Source organism: Gossypium hirsutum, chromosome A12 (assembly GCF_007990345.1).
Source record: "Gossypium hirsutum isolate 1008001.06 chromosome A12, Gossypium_hirsutum_v2.1, whole genome shotgun sequence".
In the NCBI taxonomy this organism is placed as follows: Eukaryota; Viridiplantae; Streptophyta; class Magnoliopsida; order Malvales; family Malvaceae; genus Gossypium; species Gossypium hirsutum.
Genome location: NC_053435.1, coordinates 14,653,343 through 14,669,833, shown reverse-complemented (window position 1 = coordinate 14,669,833; position 16,491 = coordinate 14,653,343). Strand labels below are relative to the sequence as shown.

The window sequence follows — 16,491 nt, the reverse complement described above, 5'->3', positions numbered from 1 at the left end:
TAACACTTTTTTTTGCAAATTACTGACTCAAAACTTATAAATTTCGGGCGAGCAACAGGTTTAGTAGGAAGGAAGCGACTAGTTTGGGGGATGGAAGTTTCTCTTCGGTTTCATGGTCATTCAATTAGCCAAAATACGCATCGTTGACTAGTCTGCACGAATATTAACTGTTGTGCACCATTACACCCTCTTATAGCATCTTTTCTTCTACACGATTGTATTACATAAATAAAGGACTTTTCGGTAAATCAAGGTATGAACAAGATCCTTCGAACTATTCCATTCTATCCGCTTTGACATTCTACACTTTAACTTTTTATATTATTGGATTTGGGGTTTTCTCCTTAATTTGAAAGTGCCATAGATTTCTTGCCAGGAATCTCTCAATTGTAAGTTTGCTATGAGGTTTTGATTATTTTATCCTGCATACATTAGCTGATTAACATTCTGTTATCATTATCTATATTTATGTTTGATCTTTGATTTCATTTTATCTTTTAAATTCCTCCTTCATTTTGGCTATCATACCGCGAAGAACAAGTTCAGGTCATATACGTTTATAGGAGAAAACCTTCTAATTCTATTTCTCTTTAATTGATCCAGGTTGTTGTTTGGGGTGCTCATGATGAAAATTTCAGTGGCTGAAGCATCAACTTCCCCATACTTGGTTTAGTTTTCTTTTCTTTTGGAAGCCTTGAACAGATTAGATTTTGAGTACCCAGAGCTCCAAATTTTATTTAATCTTGTTCTTTCTAGTTTTCTCTTTTTTGTAAGGCAAACCCAAAAAGCATGGCGGATGCAATTGTCAGTGTGTTCTTGGAGAAGCTTTTAAACACTCTTGCAGAGGAAGGCCTCTATGTGACTAAATTCAGGGAACAATTTGAAAAGCTACAAACTGAGCTTCAATTGATGCAATGTTTCCTCAAGGACGCAGATAGGTTGAAGAGGAAGAACGATACTATAAACAAGGTCTTGGCCGTCCTGCGAGAGTTGATTTATGAAGCTGAAGATATACTAGCGGATTGCCAACTTCAGTCAAGGGATGATGCCTTATTCTCCAATGGCTGCTTAACTTGTATCTCTCCACCAATCCTTCATTTCAAGCATCAAAATGGGAAGCGTATCAAGGAAATTATTGGGGAAATTACCCAGATTAAACAGAACATCCAATCACTCCTTGGTGGGACTCTTTTGTTCCAACCAAATGCCATAAATGGAAAGGACCAAATGCCCAGATGGAGCTCTCAAGTGTATGATCACACTATGGTTGTTGGACTAGAAGCTGATACTAAGAAGATTAAAGACTGGTTATTTGAAGCGGCTCGTGAAGGGAAGCAGGAAATACTAGCAATTGGAGTTGTTGGAATGGGTGGATTGGGCAAGACCACAATTTCTCAGAAAGTGTACAATGAAAAAGAAATAGATGATCACTTTGATAGGAGAATGTGGGTTTCAGTCTCTCAGACATTTACTGAAGAACAAATCATGAGAAGTATGTTGAGAAATTTAGGTGATGCTAGTGTCGGGGATGATGCAAATGAACTGTTGAAAAAGATAAACCAATATCTCTTAGGCAAGAGGTATTTGATCGTGATGGATGATGTGTGGGGTGAAGATGTTGCGTGGTGGGGACGAATTTCTCAAGGGTTGCCTAAAGGAAACGGTAGTTGTGTCATCATCACAAAGAAGAAATGAGAGGGTTTCAAGGAAGATGGGAGTGAAGGAAACAAGGATTCATAGACCTAAATTCCTCAACAAAGATTACAGTTGGCTTCTGTTTCAGAAGATAGCCTTTGCTGCAAGTGAAGGTCAGTGTATCTATCCCGATTTAGAAGATGTTGGAAAAGAGATAGTCGACAAGTGTGAGGGTCTTCCCTTGGCTATCAAAGCTGTGGGAGGAATGATGCTTTGTAAAGCATCATACTATCATGAATGGAGGCGAATTGCAGATCATTTTCGAGATGAATTGGCAGAAAATGATGACTCTGTCATGGCTTCATTGCAGTTGAGTTATGATGAGCTCCCTCCTTACTTGAAGTCATGCTTCCTTAGTTTCTCTCTTTATCCAGATGACTGTGTCATAACAAAACAGCAAGTAGTTCATTGGTGGATTGGTGAGGGATTTGTCCCATTGAGAAGTGGCAGATCTTCAACTGATGCTGATGAAGATTGTTTCTCAGGGTTGATAAATCGATGTTTGATAGAGGTTGTTGACAAGACTTACAATGGAACAATTTTAACTTGCAAAATGCATATGGTTCGCGAATTGGTCATTAAAATAGCAAAAGATGACACATTTTCCGTAACAAACAATACTAATTGCCGCCACTCTGGGATTACCAACAACATGGACAGAAAGCAGCTTACCGCTAATCCGAAGTTAAGGGGATTGGTGTCCACAACCAAAAGTGGTGAAGTCAACAAGATTGAATCAAGTACTGCAAAGAAACTTAGTGAGTTCCGATACTTGAGAGTTCTAGATGTTTCAAAATCAATCTTTGATCAGTAGCTTGTTATTTCATATCGGTTCACTTCATCATCTAACTTATCTCAGTTTAAGCAACACTCATCCTTCGATTGAACTCCCAGCGTCCTTGGAAAAACTCACCAACCTTCAGATTTTGGACTTGAGTTATTGTCAGAATCTTAGAACTTTGCCTCATAACCTCATTACATTAAGAAAGCTCAAGGTTTTAGATGTCAGTAATTGTGGTTCACTTGAATGCTTGCCAAAAGGTTTGGGGAGGCTTTCAAACCTTGAAGTATTGTTGGGATTTAGACCTGCAAGATCTAGCCATGGTTGCCGTATCGGAGAATTAAGGAACTTGACACGATTGAGGATACTTGGATTACATCTAACACATGCTGATGAAGTTGAAGAGAACGAGGTTAATGCAATGGCGAACCTACATGATCTGGAGAATCTGTCAATAAGTTGCTTTGATAGTCATGGGAGTGATCTAACCTCAAAACTTGACAAACTCTATCCGCCACAACAACTCTATGAGTTGTCCCTCAAGTTCTATCCAGGAAAGATGAGTCCAGCTTGGCTCAATCCTATAGCACTTCCTTTGCTCAAGTACCTCTCAATCTCATCTGGAAATCTTGCAAATGTGAATCAAAACTTTTGGGGATACAACAACATTGTTTGGAAGATCCAAGGGTTAATGTTGGAATCACTTTCGGATTTGGAATTAGAATGGCCAATGTTGCAAGAAGCGATGCAAAGTTTGAGAATTGTGAATGTTAGTTGGTGTCCGGAATTGGTGTCTTTCCCAATTGATGATGTTGGCTTCAGAGGTGGAGTATGGATCAAGGGATAAGCACAAGCATTAAATCTAGAACTAATGTTGACATTCATGTCCACAAATGCAGCGGGTTTTATTATTATTATTATTATTATTATTATTATTATTATTATTATTATGTAACAAAGGGTACTTGATTAGATTTTCAAAATTTCTTTTTGAGGGTGGATTATCAAATTTAAAGATTTTAACATGGTTGTATATTCATATCATATAATCCTATCTACAGTCTAAATTGTACCGTGGGAGAACCTTTTAGTGCTTTGGATGAACAGCCCAATGTTGACATCAAGTGGGGTAATACAAACTTTATTTTTTTATGTTATGCATGTACATTTTAAGGTCAATGTTTTGAGTTCTTAATTGGCTCTCTCAAAAATATTATTTTTAAAATTCGAGCTTACATTGTTCTATTGAAAATGCAATACGTCTTATGGTTACACTCAATTAATATTAATTATTACTAACATTTTAAAGGCGGAAACAATATTTAGTATTGTCTTTAGGTCACTCAGCTTGCAAAGACTCTCAAATCGATCCATTATTTGTGTTTAGAGAATAATTTCATTAAATCGATTTGATATAAAATGACAATTAACTGATTTAGTTAACAAACTTGAATGATGAAACCTAAAATTAATTAGAAAATCCGAATAAATCTAAAACCAACCCGAGATGCGTGCCTGAACGCACCGGCATCGAAGCATGGAACTATAAAGGATTGAATTTGGGCCTTGTGGACCTAATATTAGCCTGCCGGCTACTGGGGCCGAATTAAGTCCGTCGTGAAACCGGTGCGTTTCATAGGAGATCTTTTCTCTTCAAATTTTCAAGATCCCATATTTTTCCTTTCATTTTTCTTTCGTCTTTACCCAAAAAAAGAGAGATTCCAGCAGGTAAGATTATACCTGGATCTGCTTCCTTCTTTAGAATTTCCCTGAAAGTCTCAATTTTTCTTTCTTTAAATCTTTTATGCATTTGATCCTTTCTGTTGCTTTTTGTTTTAATTTTTCAGAGAAAGAGAAATGGATCCGGATTCAGTTAAATCAACGTTGTCTAATTTAGCATTCGGGAATGTAATGGCAGCAGCTGCTCGTGACTATCAAAAGGTTGTCTTTTTACCTTAATTTTCTCTCTGTTTCTGGTTCTCTTTTATGTGTCGATTTGATCCGACCCGTTTATATCGACCAAGCTTCCATTGAATATTCTGTGTTGTTCTGAAATTTTGTTAAAATAGAACTAGATCATTACCCATATCGTCTGTTATATTGCTCCTCCCAAGGGTGATAAGTAGCTGCCCTTCAATGTTAGATATACTTACTAACTGGCATTGTAGATATTGCCTTTTGGACCTATTTTACCGCTGAGTCATTGAAGCTACTGTAATTTGTTGGCGAACTTGAATATAATAACTTGTGCGCACTTGTAGATAATAGTCATACAATTTTAAGATTCTGTTTTGGTCTAAAAAGGGGGTTTTCAATGATGGATTGGGAACTGTAACTTAATGGTTTTGGGTGTTTTGATGATGCTTTTTTTAAATGGCTACCCCAGGTTGACTTGCTGTACAAAATGTTATCTCTGATTATCGAAGTTAGCTGGTAACAACATACTTATGCCAAGTGGTATGTGTTTAATGTGAGTGAATTTGTGAATGTCATGGTCTTATAGGAGTTGCTTGCCCAAGAGAAGGCGCAGTCATCTACTGCCAACGAGGAGGTTGACCTTGATGAGCTGATGGATGTAAGTCTTATGAAGCTGTTTGTATTCTGTGATGGAGCATCTTTCATTCATTCTACGTCACTCTGCCTTTGTGTAGGCTCATGACTTCTTGTATACAGGATCCTGAGTTGGAAAAATTGCATGCAGATAGGATTGCTGCTCTCAAGGTTAGAAATTTAATGGCAATTCTTAATTCAATGTGATGAAAATCGTCTACAGATCTGGGTATGATTGTTCTGAAATCCTTAACGACACTAGGGTTTATTTGAATAGAAAGAAGCCGAGAAGCGAGAAGCCTTAAAGAGGCAAGGGCATGGAGACTACAGGGAGATTACTGAAGGAGATTTCTTGGGTGAAGTCACTGGAAGTGAGACAGTGGTTTGCCACTTCTACCATAAGGAGTTCTATCGATGCAAGTAAAGTATTTTTTTTTTTACTTTTCTCTGTCTGTCATGTACTCATATACACAGTAAGTGACATAAAGTTTGGATACACGTACTGTGCATGCTCAATTATAAATATGAAAGACTTATCAGTATTATGTACGGACATTCAGGATAATGGATAAGCATTTGAAAGCCCTTGCACCAAAGCATATGGATACGAAGTTCATCAAGCTGGATGCTGAGGTGAACATCAACAAGCTTTCTAGATTTCTAAAGCTTGATAGATATTTTTCATATTTCATTCTAGTTGTGGTAATTTTTTCATTGCAAACTTAAGATTCTGAACTTTTGTGGCAGAATGCTCCTTTCTTTGTTACCAAACTTGCAGTCAAAACTTTGCCTTGTGTTATAATTTTCAGGTCAGCCATCATCTCTTAGCTTCTTCTTGTTTTCTTCCTCACGTTTATATGATGAAGAGAAAATGAAAGATTTATGCTTCAAGGCTGTTTAGTTCTGTAATGTTTCTGTAAGGAACTTTCTTCTACCTAAGAATTAAACACTAGATATAGAGATGAACACTTGATGTTTTGCCATGGCTTTTTATGCTTCATGGCTGTTTAGTCTTTGTGAAAAGTTTTGCCATCAAGTGTTAAAAGTTAGAAAACAGTATCTCCCTTTTTATTACATCTAGATAACTTGAACCATTGCAATGTTTTGTCAGAAAAGGGGTTGCTGTAGATAGGCTGGTTGGGTTTCAAGATCTTGGTGCCAAAGATGATTTTGCTATGAGGACACTCGAGGTTGTACTGATAAAGAAAGGTAATGAACTTTTGTCTGGTTCAACATGCAATTCATGGTATTTAGCAGTGATGAAAACCATGTATCATTTTACAGGTATAATTAGTGAGAAGAAAAATGAAGATGATGAGGATGATGTTTATGATGAGAGTAGGCGCAGGACAGTGAGATCTTCCGTGAATCATGACTCTGATTCTGACTGAAAAAGAAAAAGAAATTGCTATCTTCTATCGGGTTCCTTGTCTCAAGAGGTTCCTTTTGCAGTCCCTTAATTAAATATAGGAACATGTTGGTAAGAGATGCTAAGCACTAATAATTACAATGTATTTTGGTTTGGCGCCGGCTTTTACGGCATGGTTCTGTGAGAAGTTTGAATTGTATCCTAAAGAGAGGGAAGCTGTAGAGATAGACCATTCACTATATGATATTTCCCAAGTAGTTGTAATGCTTTATCGCCATAAAGGTCATTGATGTATGCTTGTGCTATCTGCCTGGTTATGTATGAAGTCTTACCGTTGTTTTGACATTCAATTGCTGCTGTAATTTGCAGCTAGTTCTTAGCATTCCATATTTATGAATGATATGCATTGGAGACGGTTTAATCAACTTGCATGTAGCTTATAATTTGCTATATTATTGCCAGATGAGGTGCAAGGGCAACCATGACTGTAAAATTAGCGCTTTTCAAAATTGCCGGAGGGCATCAACCGAACTTTCCTTTGATCCAAAGAAAATACATATGATTAAATTGTAAATTTTTCTAGTTAAATGATCAGAACAAAAATTTAGCATAATTTGGTGACTAAGATGTAGTTTACTTTAACGCGTAATGAACTGTTTTTGTTTTATTAAGTTCTTATCTTCTTTATAAAAAGAAATCCTGAGATTAGATTTCGGCTCTTGACATGGATTGAAAATTGGGATTACACCAAAGCTGTGGGCTTTAACTTAGACATTTTTAGGTCATTTGACTTTAATTGGGTCTTGAAACGGATTAATTTGGGCCTTTTTGGACTAAACTAATACTAGCCCGATTTAATCGTAAGTAATTATCTATTTAAAATAAAAACTTTAATTTATTTAAAATTTAATTTTTTTGGTTAATATTCACTCTCCTAAGTCTAATTTAAACATAAATTAATCTAATTCAAAATTAAAACAAATTTAAAACGAAATAGAATAAATTTTGGTTTGAATCGGACATTTTGAAAAACTCAATTTGGTTTTTAATCTTAAATTTTCTTAAAAATTCAATTTAATCCTAAACTAAATAAAAAAATTTAATTGAGTCTCTAATTTAATATAGAAGCCCATTCTTGTAAAATTCAAAGTCAAATCATAGTAAAAAAACGAAAATAATGTCTAAATAAAATTTTGAAAACCGAGTCGATTTGTGATATTTATAGTAATAAACTTTTCTCAAAATATACATATGCTTTGAGCCAAACAGATCCTTGTCGTTCTCAACTTTCAACCGAACAACGTTCCTTGTTATTCTCATATCACAAACTGCTTTGAGTGCGGGCTCAAACAATTCGGAATCAAATACAAAACTAGAAATAATTTTCTTACTTTCAATAGAAAAGTAAATCTCTGTCTTATAGACATCGGTAGAATTGTTATTCTCAGAAAATGTAATTTATACTTAGAAATAAATTCTCACTATTTTCAAACAAAATAACAATATCTCAAAGTTGTATACAACTTATTGTGTTTTTAGCTATACTAATGTCATCCACTTATAGGCGGAAGTGAAACCCTAGTTGAATTAGTAGAATGCATTTAATGGCTATTTAAAAGGAACACAATCTCCTAATTGAACTAGGAAAGAAAGGGGTTAATAGGGTGTGCTTTCCCTCAAAGGTATTATGATGAGGATCCGGGCCTCTCCTGTACTAGATCTAATTATGTGTGCTTCCTAGTCTTTTAACCCAGTACTTTATAATTTAATCCAACCCAATATATATATATTTTTTATTTCTCAAAATAGACATTACATATTAATTTTTTTTTGAAATTAAATTAATTTCTCAACCCAATTCTTATTTCATTAAAATCATGATAATTTTACCGTAAAAATTTTTATGAGAAAATATATTTAATTTTCTGCATTCAACGAATTCAAAATGACCAATTAATTTAATTTCATTTTCGAACTTCAATTAATTAATTAATAATTAGAAAAATTATAAATCAATTATGAAGTCATTTTCATACTAAGTGAGAAAACCATATTCATTTTCAATGTTTTCCATTTCTCTAACCCTATCATTTCTATCCATTTATGTTCATTTCATTCAACATGCAATTCATTTCTGGTTTCAACAAGCTAACAGATGGACCAATTAGATATTTGTGATTAGGGCTCAAATGATTTATAATTAAATTCCAGGTTTTCACCTATTAATTGTAAACTCATTTAGTCATGAAGTCATTCCACTATAGTATCATGATTGAGCTCTCTCTAATGGCATACCATTACGAAAGCTACTCGATTAATTCTCATCCAACAACCTTGTCATAAGTGTGTTAGCCTCATAGGATATCCTTAATCACTTTGGAATAAATATGCTCTCCCAATATGATCCTATTTTATCTCATAGTAACAGTTACATCTTTTTTCATGAAAAGTTTAGCACTATCAAATAGTAATTAAGTCATTCATAACAAAGACAAACGACCTATGACCACGTTTACTTTTCATCTATCATGTAATGCCAACAAGAGGATATCATTTACCCATTTTTTGGGTTATGAATTTCACTATTGTGAATGATGCTACATACTGTAGAAGTTGTATACCCAATGCACCAACATTTAGTTCCTTATCTATTTGAAGTCAGGCTTTTACTTACATAAAAGGATACGAATCACTCATACATAATCATCATCCATTTAGGATTAAGGTATGTCACACTATGAACGTCACAAGTGAATAAATCCATAAATGGATTTAGGATCTATTTTGCTTAGGTCTAGTCTGATGCACTATCAGTCCAGTCAGTACATATGTGTCTATATCTTTTAGGAGTCATCCACTCTGATACTCATGACAAAGCATTTTCCCAATTGGACTTGATAGACGACATATTAGTTTTTCAATCGGTTTACTTATTTTCGATTAGACTAATGACATGTATAGGTTCGTCTACTAATATAAGTTGTCTTTTCGTATTACGATCTGACCATGTAATACCACTTAGTATTAGTTAAACATTAGACAACTAGTGAGCTAATATTTACTTCTATTTACTTTACATGCAAGAATCACGTGAGGACAATATACAAAGGGTGTTAATGTAATCCATGAATAATTTTATTAACCAATCTGTTCGAAAAAGTTACAAGTGTACAAGCTAATATACTACACTTAGGGTACCAAATCCAACACACCTACCACGAGTTTGTTGGAAAAAAATCTAGTTTGAGATTAGTTTTCTTGCACAACGAAAAATAAAAAAATTTTAAAATCGAGTCGATTTGTGATATTTATAGTAATAAACCCTTAAATGAATTTACACCTGTGTTTTCGGCTAGACGGATACTTTTCATTCATGGCTTTCAACCGAATATCCTTCTCCGCTATTCTCGTACCATGGTTTACTTCGTGTGTGCGCTCGAATGATTCAAATCAAACACAAAATTAGAAATAGTTATCTTTACTTTTAGTGTGAAAATGAAAAATCTCTTATCAATAGAAACTGACAAAATTTGTTATTCTAGAAAATATATTTAATAGTTGAGAATAAATTCTCTATTTTCGACCAGAATAATAATATCTAAAGTTTTGTAAATAGTCGTACCAATATCATCTATTTATAGGGATAAGAGGTAAAACCTTTGTTAAATTGTAAAAGTTTATTTCAACTAGAAATACAAACTCCTAGTTTATCTAAGAGTATAGAGGGCGGCAACCCTAGTTAATAATACAAGGGTTTGTTGTCCCCCTCATTAACTTGAGGGGCTTTTGGGCCTCTCCCATATTGGGTCTAATTACAAGTATTTTTTGAGCTTTTAATCCAATACTTTATAATTCAATTCAACCCGATATTTGTTATTTTATTTCCCAAAATAAACATTTTAATATATTTCTAATTAAATAATCTTCTCAACCCAATTCTAATTCCGTTAAAATCATAACGACTTTACTATAAAATAATATATAAGAAAATATATTCAATATTTCTATATTCAACAGTTCACTATGACCAAATAATTTATTTCTATTTTTGAACTTCATTTAATTTGAAAAACATAAATTCATTTGCGGGTCATTTTCATTTTCATTTTGGAGAAAACATAATCATTTCCAAATTATTTCATTTCTTTATTTTCATTTTCATTTTGAAGAAAACTATAATCATTTCCAAATATTTCTCATTTCTCCATTTTCATTATTTCTATTCATTTCTGTTCATTTGATTTAATATGCAATTCATTTTTTATTTCAACAAGCTAGCGGATGGGCCAATTGGACATATGTGATTAAGGCTCAAATGGTTTATAATGAAGTTCCAACTTTTCGCCTATTGATCTACCGTAATTTGATGTGGCAAATTAGGCTTCCCCAATACACTTGAGGACCTTGTTTTCAAGCATAGTAGCATTTCTTTATAGTTTTTCTTAGTTTTAATTTTTTATTTAATAAGTGAAAATGCCTCGTTTTTCTTGTTTTGATACCCAAATTGGCTAGTAGTGCCATTGGGGGCCTTGACATATAATTGAGTGTTGTAGGGATGTGTTGGAGGTTGGAATCGAGTGAGAACATCACCAAAGCAAAGGGTATCACGATATCCTACCCTTGGAATCATGATACCTCCAATGGGCCCCAAAGATGGAGACCACACAGTGATGTCGCAATAACCACCCTAGGGTATCATGATATCCACATGCTTTGATAACCTCCATTTCAAGACTGTCGACTATGTAGCAATACTCCTACCCAAGGTGGACACTTGGAACCACGAGGAACTACCTAGAAAACACCCATGAATGGCTCTCTCTTCACACCACTCAAGTGTCTCGCCTCTTACTAGGCCACTCGTTATTAGTAGGAACACTTTTACCACCAAAAGAAGACCACCAAGGGACTACTGGGGCATAACGACCTCGTACTACCTCAGTAAGAAGAATGTTAGAGTAGTACCACACTCAACGACAACCCACATATGACCTTGCCACCTAGCCGGCCGCAAAATCATTATATCTCGATTTTGTCGATGATGTGGCACTATTGGGAACGAGACCTCCCTCCATATAAATACCATGTAGAACGATGAAAGAATTATCTTCAACCCTCATTAGCAATCTTCTTCAACATCCTATCTCCCTTACTTGCATGTTATCCTCCTATCCCACTCTCCTAATTTTTTTTTTGACTCTCCACCTATTTAGGAGAACCGGCCTCCTTTGCACCACCCCTTCTCCTCATTTCTTTTCTAATACATTGTATCAACCTTACTTTTTAATTGGGTCACGATTCTTTTCTTAATAGAGATAACGAATAGAATTATTTTGATAACATAATTATATTTTAAACACCACTCTTGAATAATTACCAAAGTAGAAAAAATGGTATAATTTAAAGAAATTTAACATACAACCCTATACATGCCATTTATAACCATAGGTTAAAACATTGAAAAACCACCAAAACAGATTGATGGATAGTGTGATCATGCTCGGACAATGTTCTCAACCAATCGAGCTTTTTGATGACTTACAAAGAAATGAAATAACTAACATAAGCATTAAGCTAAGTAAGCTCGTATAATATGAACTTAGTCTTACCGGACATGCAAAATTTAAACCATTCAAACATGAATTCATTTATATGTCAATTGCACATCTTTCATTTCTATACCATTTCTATATACACACATTTCAAAGGTTTGCAAATGAATCAATAAGACATATAAATACAACCAATCTTGAACGTGCATAATAAGCTTTGCCTTCCAAATTCCATTCAACACTTAATTCACCATCATCAATAATTTTGCATTTAAACCTAAATATAACTATGAAAAAAAAAACTATCGCCGGATTAGTCCCCATCTCTTGTACTTTTTACCTATGGACCGCACACTGCTTTTCATTTTTCGTGCAATATTGTTGTATCCTATTGATTATGCATCCAAATGAGAAAGTTTGTTTTTTTGCTAAGTTATGCCAAGTTGATGATTCCCTAATAATCATTCATTTTCATGGAGGTTGACATGTATAAATGAGCCAGCCAAAGCTCTAGGTCTCCACAACCAGACCTCATTCCTACAGTCCTACACCTTTAGTTTATAAATCTTGATAATCCCAAAGGCCAAAATTACTATTTCTTATGTACAGCCTCAAGTTCTTAATTGGGGCCGCGGGGGGGGGGGGGGATTGTCTATACCCCACCAGTGCAACTATTAATAAAATATGATGCTGAAGACTGGGGCACCAGGCATAGTCCTCTACTTCTAAGGTCACGCTTCTGCTCTTCCTGTCCTTCCACTCTTGAACCCTGCCAAAAAAAAAACTATTAATTTTCCAATTAACGATGATTAATATTAAGTTCCAATGCCATTTGGCTTGCAACTGTGTGGTTTATTGAGATAGCCAGGGTATTTCATACCCCTTGCATTGTTCTATAAAACTTGCTTTGCGATGACTTCATAAATGGCACGCTCAGTGTCTGCAAATGGAAATTGAAGAAAATACTTGTTAAGGACACCAAAGCAACTATATATATATAGTGAAAGGAATCAAAATAACCAAGAGTGAAAATTACCTGAACTTGGTCATGAAGGAACTGGATGTACCCAATGGCTTCTGATAACACAGTAGCTGTATCTGTCTGGCTATCACTCAAACACAGAAATTTAAATATGCAAGTATGGCCCTATTAATATTTTAACTTCTTGAACTGTAAAATTCTCACATCTCAATCAGTATTTAGTGGAATGGTGATCAGGAGGTAACATGGAATGAAATGTACCTTGCCAAAAGGTGCCACTAACTTCTGAAGAGCAGCGACCCTGTCTCCTAGTTTCTCTTTCCTAACCTGTAGCTAAAAACCCAAAGTCCAATGTACGGTAAGAACTGTAAATTTGAAATAAAAACTACAACTCGAAGAGTTACTAAGTGGAATATCAGTTCCACCTTCAATGTGGGACATGGGGATCGTGACATTGAAGACCTATGCTTCTTAGCATCCGTATGGGTCGATTCCTTTGTATCAGAAAAGCTACCTGGCCTCTTTGTACTTGTAGTTGTTCCGCTAACAAAGGCTGATACCTTATGCTGGTAGAAAGGAAAGCAATTCATTATCTCAGCATGTTAAAGTGACCAATAAAAAGCTTGAAACAATAGTAGTGTATGTAAATGAAAAAGGAACTCTTTCATTGCTGGTGATAGTAGTAGAGAACAGGAGATTTTAAATGCATGAAAATTCAAAGTGGCAGAAATAAGAATAAGAGAGAAAGATACCCACTTTGGAACCGGTGGACGTATCATCACTATGTTCTCTTCTGTGATCAAGGGATTCATGGCCCATAAACACACTTCTGTTTAATTTCCCAGGAATATCGATTAAAGATTGATTACAACTTCCACCATCATATGTTGAGGTCAAAAGATCCAAGGATTTCAGGTTCAGGTCCAAAGAGCTAGAAAACAATGTGGAACACAAATCCGAGGTTGAAATACTTGTACTTTGAAAGATGTGATTGAAATCGTATCTGCTAGCTGATGACGTAGTTCCTAAATATGGTGGCGGATGATGATCATTGCTTTGCAACTCTCCTGAGGAAAGTTGCAGCTCAGTCATGTTGTTAGAAATGGGGAAACTGCTGTGCCATAGATTGTCATGATGAGTACTTGAATATTGTGGATGGTGGTACATCATCTCACTCAGTTTGGGGAAGGAATCCGACATCTCATCTTTGATATTTGCAATGAGAAATTCACTTGCAGATTGTTGGATGAAGCTATCTTGGTTCATGGAAGTCCTTATCAAGGGCGGCACTTGCCATGGATCCCTTGATTTTGATATGGTTTCATTCAGATCCCTATTGTATTTACTACCAATATTCCTGCACGAGAGATTGACATAAATACAACATGTATTCAACATGAAAACTTTACTAATATACTATTATACTGAAAATCACAGAAACCCCATAGGCATGTTTATGTTGCATGAACAAATCCAGAAGACTACACGTAATAATCAAAGAAAAGTTAACAATAAGTAAAGCTCAGACTGTAACAATGGAAACAACAGAAACTTTATCTTATTTAGGCACTTACGGGAAGAGGTTTTGATTCCATTCATCTATGGTTGAAACTTGATGGCTTGTTGGAGTTCCCAGAGAGGAATACTTAAGATACTGCTCTTGAACCTTATTGCCATGAGGATGAAGATTTGCAGATTCCATGATGATTCTAGTAAGTTTAATATATTATTAACCCTTGAAAAAACGAACCAAATAAACTAACATCTCCCTTTGGTTCAATGAAGAAGCAATATATATAGTAAACCACTTCAGCCTTTAACCCACACTTTTCTCCCTTGATTTCCTCTACCTGCAACTGCATGCAAAGTCTCAGCTTAAAGCAACAATCTGAAACAAAGAAAAAAGATACCCTCTTTTTGCAACTTCAGTATGGTAGTGATATGATATTGGTTAAGTTTCGTGTTTTGTGCTTGCTATTCTCTGCAAGATCACATATATAGATGGATAAGACATGATTTGATTGAAACCCTGATTTGTTTGGAATTGGACTAAGATGAGAAAATTTTGTTTGAAAATGATCTTTCCTTTATCTTTTGTTCAAAGACTTTTGTATTAAGCAAAATATATATAGGCATATTCGGAGCTAGGGTTTTCATTCTAAAGTTAAAAATATTAGGTTATTAAATCACCACCATTACAAAAGAGAAATAGTAATCCTCTTTTCGGTACAATAATAGTAGAGTTTAACTTAGTTAATTCATTTTTTAAAAATTGGAAATAGAAGAATAAACTATAAAATAACACTTTCTAAGAATAACAACTAAAATATATATATGTATTTTTTTTAAAAAAAAATAGGGTTTGGATTTGATGTATTGAAATTATATAAATTTATATAGTGTGAGTGAATTGTATTATCAATTAATTAATAGATAATTTTTAAAATAATTAAAAATGATATATATAATGGATCATATTTAATAAATCCATAAACTTTTATTCCATACTCATCGTTTAGAATCTTGTTAATTAAAAACTAGCCACTGTTTGATTGAGCTGAACTTTCGGAATTGTTTGGATTAAAAGAGACCTAAATATAGAATAAGTAATAATGACCCAGAAAAGATAGGTGAGAGGAAAAGATGATAAATATATGAAAAAATAAATTATGGAGATTATGGGACAGATTGCTAACTTGTCGTTTGCCTATTTCTCTCCTACTTTCTCCATCATCCGTAACTTTTTCATGCTTTAATTTTCGGTCCTCATTAGAGGTGTAATACAGTCAAGTGGAGTCCGAATATAGCTAAGTTCTAGCTTGAGATCGAGCTTGAATCGGAATTTTGAACTCAGTTCAATATTTGTCTTTAACTTCATTTATTAATTTTTTTACTTAACTCAATAATTAAGGTTAGGACTAATAATATATGTTAATGACAATAATAAAATATAAAAATATGAGAAGTTTGATAAGGCCCACGAGTCGTTCAAGTTAAGTATTATGAAGTTTGAATTCAACTCGACTAATAGCTCGAGCTGCTCAAACTTGAGATTAGGTCGATAATTACCGAATCGAGTTCAATTTTTTTAAATCAAACTTGAATAGCTTGCGAGCACTAATGTCTTATTTACGCCTGTAATTCTCATCTTTCAACATTGGGTTATTTTTTTGCACAAGTACAGAATTCAAATTATTTGACGCACGACACCAAATCAATCAATTTTTGTCTAAGTTTATATATAAATTATAATAAAGTAATTTTAATATATGAATTTTTTTTAGATTTTATTTTGAATTTAGATATAAATATATTTTAATTTTAGATAAATTATGAAAAAAAATTCGGAATTCAGTTTTTTTATGTATATAATCATTTATAAAACATGAGGTTGGACTTGAATTCTAATTAAATTTTGTAATCTAAAGATTATTCAAGTTTTTAGATTTATGGGGCAAAAACTAACCAATTATTGGAATAACATTGGGATTCCAAGATGCAATTTGGTATGTTTATAATTAAGAACAGGATTTGGAGTATTAAATTCAAAGTGAGATAGCAC

At 34.2% G+C, this 16,491-nt stretch overlaps 2 protein-coding genes and 1 pseudogene across 7 annotated transcripts; 2 read left to right on the top strand and 1 right to left on the bottom strand.

Annotated features, from left to right (window-relative positions):
* Positions 1-249: 249 nt before the first annotated feature.
* On the top strand, positions 250-3,628 carry LOC107935437 (disease resistance RPP13-like protein 4; annotated as a pseudogene).
* A 370-nt stretch (positions 3,629-3,998) lies between these two features.
* LOC107935421 (thioredoxin domain-containing protein PLP3B) lies at positions 3,999-6,820 on the top strand. 3 transcript variants are annotated; one of them, XM_016868031.2, is made up of 9 exons: positions 3,999-4,204; positions 4,324-4,417; positions 4,980-5,051; positions 5,150-5,197; positions 5,304-5,446; positions 5,587-5,659; positions 5,774-5,835; positions 6,138-6,235; positions 6,311-6,820. In XM_016868031.2, the coding sequence occupies exons 2-9, from the start codon at positions 4,334-4,336 to the stop codon at positions 6,415-6,417; spliced, it is 687 nt and encodes a 228-aa protein (XP_016723520.1). In that variant the 5' UTR covers positions 3,999-4,204; positions 4,324-4,333; the 3' UTR covers positions 6,418-6,820. The 3 variants fall into 3 exon arrangements, 2 of the variants coding, with proteins under 2 accessions (XP_016723520.1, XP_040939933.1); XR_001694212.2 differs by lacking the exon at positions 5,774-5,835 and adding an exon at positions 5,836-5,942 and having other exon boundaries at positions 4,057-4,204; positions 5,587-5,728; positions 6,311-6,414; XM_041083999.1 differs by lacking the exons at positions 3,999-4,204; positions 4,324-4,417 and having other exon boundaries at positions 4,977-5,051; positions 5,128-5,197.
* A 5,577-nt stretch (positions 6,821-12,397) lies between these two features.
* LOC107935403 (transcription factor bHLH110) lies at positions 12,398-15,023 on the bottom strand. Of its 4 annotated transcripts, none has more exons than XR_001694208.2 (7): positions 14,504-15,023; positions 13,686-14,286; positions 13,355-13,495; positions 13,191-13,262; positions 12,984-13,053; positions 12,828-12,887; positions 12,398-12,716 (listed from the first exon to the last, which is right to left on the bottom strand). XR_001694208.2 is itself a non-coding variant. In XM_016868007.2 (7 exons), exons 1-7 carry the CDS (start codon positions 14,629-14,631, stop codon positions 12,600-12,602), a joined length of 1,185 nt encoding a protein of 394 aa, XP_016723496.1. In that variant the 5' UTR covers positions 14,632-15,023; the 3' UTR covers positions 12,398-12,599. The 4 variants fall into 4 exon arrangements, 2 of the variants coding, with proteins under 2 accessions (XP_016723496.1, XP_016723504.1); XR_001694209.2 differs by having other exon boundaries at positions 13,191-13,256; XM_016868007.2 differs by having other exon boundaries at positions 12,984-13,049.
* Positions 15,024-16,491: the final 1,468 nt, after the last annotated feature.